The 14,456-nt window shown below is 38.0% G+C and overlaps 2 protein-coding genes across 3 annotated transcripts in view; one reads left to right on the forward strand and one right to left on the reverse strand.

The window, feature by feature from the left end:
• The window catches only part of LMBRD2 (LMBR1 domain containing 2), an 89,774-nt gene extending 76,390 nt beyond the window's left edge, over positions 1-13,384 (reverse strand). Inside the window, exon 1 of one of the 2 annotated variants that reach the window (XM_077116972.1) lies at positions 13,124-13,384. The gene's annotated coding sequence lies outside the window, so the exon portion shown is untranslated. The remainder of the gene's footprint in view (positions 1-13,123) is intronic. The other variant, XM_077116973.1, reaches the window with a different exon arrangement.
• Positions 13,385-13,497: 113 nt separating this feature from the next.
• Positions 13,498-14,456, forward strand: part of SKP2 (S-phase kinase associated protein 2) — a 37,572-nt gene continuing 36,613 nt past the window's right edge. Inside the window, exons 1-2 of the mRNA XM_077116977.1 lie at positions 13,498-13,670; positions 14,144-14,415. Coding sequence (XP_076973092.1) covers positions 13,627-13,670; positions 14,144-14,415 — 316 coding nt within the window. The 5' untranslated portion in view covers positions 13,498-13,626. The remainder of the gene's footprint in view (positions 13,671-14,143; positions 14,416-14,456) is intronic.

A 14,456-nucleotide genomic window follows, 5' to 3' on the forward strand; every position in this document is an offset into this window, starting at 1 on the left:
TGTTATGAGGACATTTTGTGGACTTAAATCATGATCATGTTGGCTGCATCTACAGCTGATTGCATTTGCAATCAGCTAAAGGGGGTGTCTTCTGCAATGAGTGATGTTTAATCAAATCACTGGAAGGATTTTAAGGAGGATTCAGAGGAGACAATCACTCTTCCTGATTCAGCCAGCCAGCCTTCCCTGAGAGTTTGTTAAGGACCTTCACTGGAGCTGCCAGCTCAAGGCCTGCCCTACAGATCTTGGACTCTTACATCCCCATGGAACCTTACATCCCCACGGTTCCGTGAGACACATTTCTAAATTTTATATTTACAGATATCTCCTGCTGATTCTTTTTCTCTAGAAATCTAATGGATAGAAATAACTTGAGGTAATACAGCTGGTCATATGATAATTCCATATTTAGCTTTCTGAGTAACTACCAAACTACACCATTTTACACTGCCACTACCATGAGTGTTCCTATTGCGCCACATCCTCTTCAATACTCGTAATTACCTGCTTTTTCATTGTAGCCATTCCAGCGGTGAAATGGTATCTCACTGTGGTTTTGAATTGCATTTACTAGCAAATGATGTTGAACATCTTTTCATGTCGTTTTTAGCCATTTGTATATCCCCTTCGGAGAAATGTCCACCAAGTCTTTGCCCATTTTTAAACTGGGTTGTTTTTATATTGTTGAGTGGTAAGATTACTTCATATATTCTGTATGTTAAACCCTTATTGGATATGTAGTTTCCACATATTTTCTCCCACTGAGGTTGTCTTTTCACCTTTGTGATAAACTCCTTTGATGCAAAAGAGTTTTTAACTTCGATGAGGTACCATTTATCTATTTTTTCTATTGTTAAGTGTGCTTTGGGTGTAAAGTCTAATAAATCACTGCCTAATAAAAGATCCTGAAGCTGCTTCCCTACATTTTACTCTAGGAGTTTTATAATTTTGGCTCTTAAATTTAGGTCTTTTGTCCATTTTTGATAATTTTTGTATAAGTTGTGAAATAGTGTCCTCCTTCATTCTTTTACATATGGATATCCAGTTCTACCACCAACATTTGTTGAAAAAGACTATTCTTTCCCAATTGATTGGATTTGGCAGCCTTGTCAAAAAACAACTGGCCACAGATGTGAGGGTCTACTTCTGAACTCTCAATTCAATTCCACAGGTATCTCTCTCTCTTTCTATATATATATTGATGATTGGCTTTTCCATTTCTGCAAAGTAGCCAGTTGGAATTTTGATGGAGATTGCAATGAATCTGTAAATCACTTTAGGTAGAACTGACATCTTAAAATATTTAGTCTTCCAGTCCATGCACATGCAATGTTTCTCCACTTATTTATATTTAGGCCTTTTATTACTTTTAGGAAAGTCTTATAGTTTTCTGTTTATATATATCCTTTATACCCCCTAGTTAAATATATTCCTAGATATGTGATTGTTTTAGTTGCTACTGTAAATGGATTTTTTTTTCTTCATTTCCCCCTCAGATTGCTCATTACCAGTGTACAGAAACACTACTGATTTTTGCATGGTAATCTTGTACCCTCCCGCTCTGCAGAATTCATTTATTAGCTCTAAGATCTTTGCTGTGGAATTTTTGGGACTTTTATACATACAGGATCATGTCATCTGCAAATAGAGAGAATTTCACTTCTTCCTTTTGAATTTGGATGCCTTTTATTTCTTCTTCATGCGTAGTTCTGGCTAGAACTTCAAGTACAATGTTGAATAACAGTGGGAACAGGAGACACCTTTGTCTTGTACCAGATCTAAGAGGGAAAGCTTTCAGTCTTTCACTACTAAGTATGATGTTAGTAGTGGTTTTTCATACATGCCCTTTATCATGTCAAAGGTGCTTCCTTCTATTCTTATTTTTCTAAGAGCTTTTATCAAGAAAGGGATGCTAGATTTTGTCAAATGCCTTTCTATATCAATTGAGGTGATCATGTGGTATTTTCCCTTTGTTCTGTTAATTTGTTGTATTATATTAATTTTCTTTTGATGAGCCACCTTTGAATACCTGGAATAAATCCTCCTATTTGATCATGGTGTATAATTCTTTTAATGTGCTGTTAGATTATATCTGCTAGTTATTTTGTTGAGAAACTTTGCATATATATTCATAAGAGAAATTGTTAATTTTCTTTTCTTGTAGTATCTTTATTTGGCTTTGGTATCAGGGTGGTTTTGACCTCATAATATGAGTAGATAGTGTCCTCTTCAATGTTTTGGAAGGGTTTGAACATGATTGGCATTTCTTCTTGGAATATTAGAATTCATCTGTGAAGTCATCTGGTCCTGGGTTTTTTGTCATTGGGAGGTTTTTGATGACTGATTTGACCTCTTGTAATTGGTCTATTGAGATCTATTTCTTTTAGAGTCAGTGATGGTTGTTTGTGTGTTTCAAGGAATTTGTTTGATTTGTTGTTCATAATATCCTCCTGTAATCCTTTTTATTTCTGTCCGTGCAGTAGTGTTATCTCTATTATTTCTGATTTTATTTGCATCTTTTTTTTTCTATGTCAGTGTCTGCCAAAGTTTTGCCAATTTTATTTATCTTTTCAAAGAACCAATTTTTGGTTTTGTTAATGCTCTCTATTGCTTTTTTAATTCTCTATTTCAGTTACTTCTGTTCTAATCTTTATTTCCTTCCTTCCGTTTGCTATGGGTTTAATTTGCTGTTGTTTTTCTAGTTCCTCCAGGTGTGCAGTTAGGTCTTTGACTGCAGTGGTTTAAAGTTGTTTGTATTCCAGCAAAATATGTTCTGAAATCTAATCCGTTCTTGTGGGTATAAAACAATATTAAGTAGGATGCTGTTTAGGCTACTTAAGTAAAGGTATGACCCACCTCATTCAGGATGGGTTAATCTTATTACTGGAGTCATTTATAAATTGAATGAATACAGAAAGAGAATCCATGGAAGAAGCTGAAATCAATGAGTCCTGGTAGAAAAGGTAGAGACCAGCAGACACCACCATGCACCTGGCAATGTGGCAGAACAGCCAAGGATCACTGGCAGCCAGTCTTTGGGAAGAAAGCTTCCCCTTCATGATGCTTTGATTTGGACATATTCCTGGCCTCAAAATAGTTAAGTGAATAAATACCCACTGTCTAACTTGACCTATTACATGGTATTTGCTTTTAGTAGTCTAGGAAATAAGTGATTATAGCCCTTTCTTCTTTTTTAACATAAGCATATAAGGCTGTAAAATAGTCTCTCAGCACTGCCTTTGTTGTATCCCTTAAGTTTTGATAAGTTCTGTTCTCATTTTCCTACATCTCAAGATATTTACTGGTTTCTCTTGTAATACTTCTTTGACCCTTTGATGAAGGTATGTTGTTTCAGTTCCATAAATTTGTAGATTTTCCAGTTATCTGCCTGTTACTGTTTCCAGCTTCATTCCATTGAGGTCAGAGAAGATGCTTTGTATAATTTCAGTATTTTAAAAATTATTGAGATTTGTGGCCCAACACGGGGCCTATCCTGGAGAATGATCCATATGTACTTCAGAAAAAGGTATATCCTGCTGTTTGGGGATGCAATATTCTGCATATGTCTGTTAGGTCTAGTTTACTTAGATTATTATCTGTTTGCTTATTGATCTTCCCTCGAGATGTTCTATCTATTGATGAAAGTGGTGTACAGAAGTTTCCAACTATTATTGTAGAGGTGTCTATTTCTCCCTTCAGTTTTGCCAATGTTTGTGCCTAAATATTTATGATCTTGTTTCTTCTTGGTGACTATTAATTGTATCTTTCTTTGTCTCTTGTAACAGCTCTTGACTTAAAGTCTATTTTGTCTGATGTTCGTATAGCTAACCCAGCTCTTTTTTCGTTACTATTTGCATGGATTGCCTTTTCCTGCCCTTTCCAACTTTCAATCCTACTTTTGTTTTTGGGTCTAAGGTGAGTCTCTTATACAGCATATAGTTTGAACATACTTGTTAATCCACTCTGTCAATCTGTGTCTTTTGATTGGGGAGGTTAGTCCATTAACAGCCAGTGTTATTACTCTAAAAGCAGTACTTACTGCAGCCATTTTGTTTTTTTGGTTTTATATGTCTTTTGTTTGTCTCTCTTTTCCTTTATTGCAGCCTCTTTTCCTGTACAGTTGACCTTTTGTGATGTGGTTGACTGATCCTTTTCACATTTCTCCTTCTGTACATTTTTAAAATACTTTCTTTGTGGTTACTTGGAGTTTGTATTATACAATCTACATCTGGAAACTACTAATTTGAAGATACCAACTTAGCTTCAATAGCATACCCGTTCTCTGTTCCCATACCTGTTTCTCCTCTAAATAATGTTTTGTCTCATATTAATATATTTTGCATATCCACTGTCAGGGAATATATATATTTCTTCTGTTCAATTGTCTTCTGATTCTTATAGGAATTAAAGAATAGAGTTATATATTGAGGATACAATACTATTGGGGGTTGCATTTACCCTTTTAGTTACCTTTACTAAAGATCTTCACCCTACTGCAAGCCACTCTCTCCTGTCTTTTCAACATGAAGAACTTCCTTTAGCAATTTTTGTAGAGCAAGTCTTCTGTGACGAACTTTACAGTTTCTGTTTATCTGTGAATATTTTAAACTCTCCCTCTTTTTTGAAGGACAGTTTTGTCAGACAAAGAATTTATGGTTGGCAGTTCTTCTCTTCTGTACTTTAAATATATCATACCACTGCTTTCTCACCTCCACGGTTTCAGAGGAGAAATTGGTACTTAGTCTTATTGAGGATCCATTGTATATGATGAATTGCTTTTCTCTTGATACTTTTAGAATTCTCTATTTTGGCATTTGCCATCCATATTAGCATGTCTCTCAGAGGTCTATTAGGATTAATTGTTTGGAGTACTTTGTGCTTCTTCAACATAACGTCCTTCATAAGAATTGGTAATTTTTGGCCATTACTACCTCAAATATTCTTTCTACTCCTTTTCTCTTCTCTTCTTTTGGGACACCCATGATGTATATGTTTGTATACTTCATGCTGTCACTCAAGTACCTGAGAGACTGCTCAAATTTTTCTATCCTTTTTTTCTATTTGTTCTTCTGACATATTTTGATTGTCCTTTTAGCTCACTGATTTTATTCTGCCTGTTCAAACCTGCTATTGTAGGTTGCCAGTGCATTTTTAATATTTATTATTATGCCTTTCATCCCCACAATTTCCACACATTTCCTTTGAAACTTTTGAATTCTTCCTTATGCTCATACATTGCCTTCTTAATATCCTTTAGCTCTATATACATCATTAGTTTGTTTCTATCCATATTTTCCTTTCTTGCCTTAAATTGATTTAGGAGATTTGTTTGAACTAATTTGATTCATTGTTTCAAATTCTGTGTCTCCTCTGAAGTTTAAATTTGTTCCCTGACTGAGCTGTATCTCCTGTTTCTTAGTATGGCTTGTGATTTTTTCTGATAGCTTAAGTTATCTGCTTATTTTGATGTATAAACTCTGAAGGTCAGTTTCTCCCTCTTGTCTATTTTTTTTTTTTTAATACTTTGTGTAGGGTTTTCTTCTCAGCTCCCATGATTTATTTAAATTCTCTCCCTCACTGTCTCCTTTTCCTTACATTTTCCAGTTCTGGGACCTGTTCTTACAGCAGTTCAGACCACTCTGTCCCCCATTTACTTAATGAAGCTTTTACTGCCTCTAGATTCTTCCCTGTAAGGTATTTCATCCTGAGGAGCCATATGGGTTCAACACAGAAAGGTCAATTTTGCGTTTAGGTGGTCCAGCAAATAGAGAATGGATGGAGAGTCTCCACCTCTTGCCAACAGTTCTGCCATGGCCTTTTTCTCCATTGGGGCATTTTTGCATGTGGCACTCCTCAGCCACTTGTCTTCCACCCTAGGTCTCTGTAGACTTGGGTCTTTGTACCTGGATATGTGTAAGGTTCTAACTCACTGCTATGGGTGCCTCTGTGGTCTGCCTCTGTGGCAGGACAGGCCCAGGTTATGTCCCGACAACCACATTACATGGGGGCAAGTGGAGGGGGTGGTTCTGAACTGGCAGGTTTGAGATGCAAATTTCCTATATGATTTTGGCGGGGTTTTTTTCCCCTCTTTCTTCAATTGAAAGTTTGTGGAGTCAGTCTCTCATACTCCAGAGAGCCAAGCAAGAGAAATTTGTCCTTTTGTTAGTTAAGGAGAGACTTTTCCAGAGGATCTCTTATATTGCCACGTTGATTCGGATTCTACTCCTTATATATCAGATATGTAATCAACTTTTAATTTACCAAACTTTTCACCACTCTAGTAAACATTCTCAGGTACACTGCTGCAACTGTCTCCTAAAATGGCTCTGTTTCTATTCTTACATTGCATTTTACCTTAGTCCAGTCTGTTCCCCACACAGTATTCAAAATGACATTATAAAAGCATAATACAGATGTTATGTGGCAGCTCAAAACTGAAAAGTCTCCTACTGAAGTCAGAATAAAATCCAAACTTATTTAGTTTACAAAGGTTCTAAGATGTTGCCTATACCACCTTCTTGTCTTTCTGTCTCCATCTATCATCCTTCTTCTTTTGCTTATTGTGCTTTACATGCAGCTTTTGCCTTTCCTGAAGGCAAGCAGTTTGCTCCAGCTCAGAGTCTCTAAATACCTGGAACATTTCCAACATGGCTTACTCTTCAATATTCAGACCTCTGCTCACATGCCACCTTTTTTAGGCCTTCTCAGATCCGTTTATCTAATAGAACCTCTTTCCCATTCCTAACATGAATCTTGTTCTAGTTTGCTAGCTGCCGGAATGCAACACACCAGAGACAGACTGGCTTTTAATAAAAGGGGATTTATTTTGTTAGTTCTTCAGAGGAAAGGCAGCTAACTTTCATCTGAGGTTCTTTCTTACGTGGGAAGGCTCAGGGTAATCTCTGCTGGCCTTCTCTCCAGGCCTCTGGGTTCCAACAACTATCCCCGGGGTGACTCCTCTCTGCATCTCCAAAGACCTGGGCTGAGCTGTGAGTGCTGAGATGAGGTATGCTGAGCTGCTAGGGCTGTGCTATGTTGTGCTCTCTGACTTAAGAATCAGCCAATTAAGTCAAACGTCATTCACTGCAGCAGGCACACCTCCTAGCCGACTGCAGATGTAATTTGCAACAGATGAGGTTCAAGTACCATTGGCTCATGCCCGCAGCAACAAAATTAGGTGCCTTCACCTGGCTAAGTTGACAACTGAATCTAACTACCACAAATCCATTACCTTCTACTCAGCACTTACCACACATATAAAATTACTTTTGAACCAAACATTTTTCTGCCTTTGCCCACTAGTATATAAGAACCTCAAGGGCAGGGGCTTTTACACTGCTTTGAGTGTAGAACAGTGACTTCCACATAATAGAAGCTCAATAACAATTTCTTCCTGAATCAAATTCTCAGAATTGGAACTGCTGAGATCAAAGATATAAATATGATAAAAGTTTTCATGCAAACCACTGGATTGTCCTCAAGAAAGCTTGAACTAAGGTAACCCTCTAATTAGCAATAAATGTCATAGGCACAATGGTAGCAGTAACTATGAAAGGGAAACGGATAAAATTGAAGGAAGACTTTCTTTCACTATTACCCTTAAGTAATGTTTGAATTTACTGCCCCACACATTTCATTTATTTAAATACCACCTCCACCTTAATTAACTAATGAATTTGGAAAGGATAGCCAAATAACCGTTAATAGTCTAAATACGAAAACCTAGTGTGGCTTGAGCAAGAGGAAAAAAAGATATTGCTAGGGGGTTAGCAATCATACAGCTATTTGGCGATATGTATCAAAAGCCATAATTAAAAAAGGTACAAACTCTTTGTCCTAGCAATTCCTTTTCAAAAATTTATTCTAAGAAAAAAACAAAATGAAAACAAAGATATCTACAAGGCAGCTTTTCACTGCAGCGTTACTTAACCTGAAAATACAAAAACCACTTAAATATTTGTGAATAGTCCAGGCAGCCTTGAAAAAGCCTACCATTCTCACAATTCCCATTTTAGAGAAAAGCAGCCAAGGCTGTCATAAAAACACTAATTTTGTTATTCTCGCCATGACTGATGGAAGGAGGAATCTGTGCCTGAGTCAATGGGTACCTAACAGTAACACTCCATTGCAGACTGTGATTAAGGGAGACCTCTGGATTGCCCCAGCCTAGAAAGAGACACCAAGAGCTGTCAAAGTGATAGGGTAGACACACTGAAACACACAGCCACGCATGCACCAAAATAAATCAAAATGCCAGTGGTAGTTGTCACAGAATTATATGGTTAAGGGATGACTTCTACTTTCTTCTTTGCGCTTTTGTATGTGTAATTTTTTATAATGAACATGTATTATTTTGTATTTTAAAGTTTCTTGAAACGCAATGTCATAACATGAAGGTAAAAACACACAACAACTAGAAAATGAAAAATTTTGCCGTGGTGTTATTTTTTCAGTGCCTAAACTCACAACTATTTTAAAGCACAAACGTTTTATTATACCTTGGCAAACCCAGTTCCAAATCACAACTCTACTTAGTAATTGTGTAACTTTATGCAATTTAACTACTAAATGAGGATTAATTATCTCACGCAGTTGCTCTGAGATCAAATGAGATATAAAAGTAAAATACTAAATACGAGTTTCAGGCATAGAATTGGTATTCGTCGCTAATCTCTGCATAATGTGCTTTTAAAAGATAACTGGTTGCCTCAAAAATCTCATACTTTCCTTGAAATGGTCTTTTTCTCCAATACTAGGAATGAAAATCAACTAGTTTGTACTTCTTATCCTCCAAGGTTACCATAGCATGGACCCACGCTTAGTCTTATAAAACAAAAAAATGAGCCTGATACCCACAAATTGCTCCCCTTGCCTCTCTTGGCATATAGGGATTACTTCGCTAGGTTTGCCTTTATAATAGTTTCATACCTCTCTTACTAATGTTACTAACTTGGAGGACTGCTTCTTGAGTTCTTTATGGCTCTGACTTATGTGAAGGATAATGGTTTTTCAGGCCAAAAATGCTTTAAGTGGAAAATTAAAGGTTAAGATAATTTTGGAGTTTGAAGCATTACAAATGTTTTCAAAAAAGAAAAGAAAAAAGGAATGATGGATGGATTGGTAGCAACTTACATGAGAACTCACACACAGAAAACCAAACAAAAATCTGCCAAAACTTTTGAAATTTTGAAAAAATATTTCAAAATGATTCTGAAACCTAAGAATGAGAAATTTCTAGCTAACATCTAATGATTCTTCAGACTCAGTGTTAACTGAAATATGTATCTTAAATACATTTCAGATATGTTAAATAATAAAAAGTAGGAAACAACTCAAGATCATCATAATTAAAAATCAAAGAACCAAAAGTACAAGTGAGTGATGAAAAAATCACCAATTTTCTACCACCAATGAAAATTTAAACCTTCCACAGATAATCATTATTCTCATGCTTACAGATGTCAATATAGATCAAGTTCAGTTTAGTATATAGAATACTTTAAGAGAATGTTACTCCCGCTCTAAAAATGGAAAAAAAAGCAATCTTTCTTGAGGCCAACTAAGAGCTAAGGTGGCAAATTAATCAAGTAAACTAAATTTCAAAGTGTGACAAGACCCACCAAGGAGGAATACAACACACTGTTTTACCTTTTCACCTTCGGCAATGCATAAGAGAGGTGGCAACCAAATAGATGGGTAAGAAGAAACACTTGAATTCTAATGGATTTTTAAAGATTTCATGTATAGAGACTGCAAGACTTATTTTGGAAATTAGAAAATAATCCCTAGACTCATTCCTGATTACAAAATACTTTTTTTAAAGAAGAAAAGCCAAGTATGTGTTTCCTATTCAAATTTCAGTAAGCTTTATAAATAAAGTAATTTTTTTATTGATAAAGTTATAAAAGCACCTAAGTAATAAGATTTTGAAATTTGCATTTATAATTTAGTGAAAACATTTTAAACAATTATTAGTAGCCTTTCAAAACAAAGAAAATTGAAATGAAAAGACAGTATTTGCCACCTTAATACAAAAAAAAAGTCTCCTTTGTGGAACTAAAAGAAGGTGATTAAATAAATACTATAATATGTTTTTGCTTTATCATAACATTTTGGAATATAATAAAGGATAATTTTCATATGGTCAGAAATCTCAAAATAATTTATAAGTGTTTGATGGACGTGCCAAAAGCTATTATAATATGGTTGTTGAGCATCTGGTATTAAAACGTCCTGATAATGAAACCAGACTGAATATCTGTAAATTGTTGGATGATAATATTCAAAATACTGAAATAAAGTTTTGAAATTGTAAAGAAAAAAAAAAAAGCTAATACCTAATCTGTGTTTACTATGCTCCAGCATTGTGCTGAAACTTAAAATGCTTTATTACCCTAGCCTTTACAACCCTTTAAAGAGAGGACTATTTAACAGAAGAGAAAACTGGGCACAGAGAGATAACATCCAAAGTTCTACACCTAGTTAGTCGCAAAATTGGGATTCAAATCAAACATCCTGACTCCAGAGCCTGGCTCACAGTTAAGATTCCACATGGTCTCTTCTCCAGTTCAGGCACACTTTCTCAATGCAATTTCAACTGTTTACATCTAATTTTGAACAAATTAGAAAAGTTCTGATTATTCCTCTAGATACATCAAGGTATAGTTCATAGCAGGCTAAGAAAGTCACACTGAATACAGAACTTAGCTAAGACTTTTTTACCTTGCAGGTAATACTGCCATTACTTCACTTTAGGATAATATGTGATTTTAATCTACACAGGAAAAGTAGGAAAGAAAACATAAGACAAATTAGAATGGGGTAAGAACCCTTCCCTCTATCTATCCAACACAGACAACAATTTAGAATTAATCAAGGAAGCAGGAATCTTTCTGAAATTTAACTGGCAGATAGACTTTTTTGCTATGTAATTGTCCTTAGCCTTTTGTTCCCCCAAGCTACACAGCATAAGAAAAAACTAAAGGAATCAAATGCTATGACAGAACTAAGGAAAAAGCGTATTACCTTGTTAATAGAAATTTTCGTCATATTTTGTTTTCAAAAATAAAACCACTACTGAATATATGTAGATATATCTTACAATTTGTAATTTGTTTTTGACCCCTCCTGTGCCCTGATAATATTTATATAATAATATTATAATTAACTATGCTGTGGTTTTGCTTCTGCATAAATGATACGGCCCTTGCCCCTTCCAAGCATTTCATATTTCATGATACACTCCCTCAAAGGGGTATGGGTGAATATTATTAAACTCATTAAATTAATCAGGCAAATAATATACTCCACATCAGTAGCAACCACAATACACTTCAAGACACCAGACAACTGTGTATGTAGCTAGTAATTTCAAGACTTCAATGGACATAATTCCCTACATTACACATAATCATGTTTACCTATTTAAAATTTCATTTACTATATTAAATGAATGTCATTCCTAAAAGGCATGCAAAATATATATTCTCATATTAACAGGATGAAGTACTTCTGTTATTAGCACAAATACTGTTATGAAATATCTATTCTAATATTAAGGCTTTGATTTTAACAGGCTCGTCCTGAAATCTTATAAAGTAAATGTTCACTAATTCAGACATTACATAAGTTCACTAATTCAGATATTACCTAAGTCCCTAGTTCCCAGGGAACTCCTACCTAACCAAAGGTACAATGAAGGATATTTTTCATCTTCAAATTTAGAATCATCCCATCAATTAGATCTTCTTATCTATGAAATCTATATCTAAAGTGGTCTTTCTCCAGTTACTTTATATCTCAAGATCTTATTTTCATCTAGGCATCTTAAATACATTTTTTCTTGTTTATTTTTTTCTCCTCCACTAGTTTACAAGCTCCCTGTCTTGTTCACTTCCTTGAAGGAGACTAACTTTTTCGTTGTTAAAAATATTTTCTCTAACGAGGCGCAATATTAAGGAAAAGGATGTGCATATCAAACGAAGGCAACTGCTTTCTCCTTAGTCAAAATAACACTGAGCATAAAAATAGTTTCCATCTAGCATTAGTTTAATAAACTGTGGACACTAAGCTTACTATTCGTCCCCTAATTCCAATCAAAATCACCTGTGAACAGATCCCTTCTTTATACCAATCTCACCTGCGTTCAACAACAAACTAAAGTTCATGAATTTCTTCCTCTGTTAAGAGGTGATTACTTTCCAAGCTAAGCACTAAAGATGAAATACGTACTTCGGCAAAGAGAGCTTAATTCCAGTATAAAGCAAATAATAGTTTTCAGAGAAGTTCGCAGGTATGTCGTACGGCTTTCTGAACTTATATTAATGAGATGAAGGTGGCGTGCCTACTTCTGAACTTTATAAATCCTCTTCATTTCATTAAGGTTGGAATTCACCCCCCCTTCTCTGTTCCACTGCTTTTCCGGGTTCACGGTTGTAGTACAGTTTGCACAACGGATTCCGCATGGTCGTCCTACCTGGAGTATGCCACGCTCCCTACTGTAACCTCCCCCAAACTATTCTCCGCAGACAGACTAAAGCAGTTCGCATCTAGGTGGCGACGCAACCAGTTTGGTGGTGGTCCCTAGCGTTGCCCAAGTTAAGCCAGCCCCCTGCAAAACATATAGTAACATTACTTATTCCCATGTTGGCATTTGAGACTTGTTAAGGTTGCAAGGGGATGCGGAGCTATCCCAATGCACGCGGAAACCACCGCAGTCTCCTGCTCTTCTAAAACGCGATGGCTTTGCGCTCGAGTTTCGCTTTATCTTACAGAACGCATCATCTGACTTGACCTCACTCGAAGCCTGTGAGATGAACTAGGCTGCCGCAGTGCCTGTGTTACAGATGAGGACCCTGAACACAGACCCAGTCCTAAGAGCCACCCTCTTCCCGTTTGGAGGAAGCAGTTCCCTGGAGAAGGGAGAGCAGGTGTGACGCCTGAGGCTCACAGCCTCTCATCTGCAAAGCGAGCTGGGCTCCTGCCTTCACTCAGCGGCGAGAAACGTGGGACCCACGGAAGCAGCCGATTGAGGTCTCCGGGGTCCCCTTCATCTCCGACACCGCTCGGCCCCAGAGCCCAGAATACCTAATGCATCCCCACTCCCCCCCCCACTCAAGCTCACCGTCCGCTCTCGCCAGACAGCGTCTGGTAGGAACAAAGAAACTCCGTGTCCGCCAAGGCCGCCTCAGTTCTGGAACCCACGTTCCAAGGCGACGGTGGTGGCAGTCACCAGAAGGCCCGCGGGCTCCCGGGAAAGGAAAACCCGTTCCTAGTCATGTAGCTGACATTTCCCAGTCAGCCCGAGCGCCAGCCGCTTCCGCTTCCCCGCCCGCCGCGTGGGTTGTCCTGCCAGGCAGCCGCGGAGTGTTATGGGTACCTCGAAGGAGGCCTAAACTGCGAGGGGAGGAAGTATCGGGAGAGTCAGCCGGACTACGAGACAGTAGAGGAACTACAATTCCCAGCAGGCAGCGGGGTCGTAGACTGCATTCGCGGAGGAAAGCGGACAGAAGATCCCTGCGCGCGCTGCGGGGATGGGACGTTGCTAGAGTTCGCGGGTCTAGCTGCTGGGGGTGCAGGCAGCAGCGCGCCAAAGCTGGAATTCCGGAGTCCGCAGGTCCGCGATTAATGCACGCGTTTAAAACTTCCGAGTCTTTGGACGCCATGCACAGGTAAACCGGTTGCAAAAAGGGACAGAGCATGAATGGACCCACTTAATTGTTTTAGGCCGTGAATATTGCTACTTGCTAATACTGTTACTGATACCGTGATTATACCAGTGATTATTCAGTCCCTTCTTTGGGAACGTGAGGATGGATGCTTTAGCGCGGGTATCAGTGTACCGTTTATTGAGCTTTCCTTATGGGGCTTTCCTCCTAGAGTTTTCATTCTCTGGGTGGTTGCCATTCCTCCCTTGTCTGTTCCCTCCACCATAAGAAAGTTCTGAGGCCTCTGCATGATCGTAAATCAGACGCCTTTTCGATTTGTTCGGTTATTTTCTCTTTCATTCTTAGGAACTCGCCGCATTTATGTTAGCAGCTGTGAAAGTTTTCGACAGTGCATAACTTGCAGTTTCTTTTATGCCTACCTTGGAATTATTTGCGGTGTATTTTGAAAGGAACGGGGGTATTGTGCGTTTCTGCAGAAAACACCTCCAGGAGATTCCCGATCAGAGTAGCAACGTGTCCACCAGCTTCACGTGGGGATGGGATTCAAGCAAGACTTCTGAACTGCTCTCAGGCATGGGGGTCTCTGCCCTGGAGAAGGAGGAGGTAGACAGCGAGAATATCCCCCAGGAACTGCTCTCGAGCCTGGGTCATCCGCAGAGCCCCCCGCGTAAACGACAGAAGAGTAAAGGGAATGACAAAGATTTCGTGATCATCCGCAGGCCCAAGCTAAACCGAGAGAGCTTTCCAGGTAAGGTGTGCAGGTAAAACTGACAGTTACCTAGCTGGACA

Source organism: Tamandua tetradactyla, chromosome 9 (assembly GCF_023851605.1).
Source record: "Tamandua tetradactyla isolate mTamTet1 chromosome 9, mTamTet1.pri, whole genome shotgun sequence".
Lineage (NCBI taxonomy): Eukaryota > Metazoa > Chordata > Mammalia > Pilosa > Myrmecophagidae > Tamandua > Tamandua tetradactyla.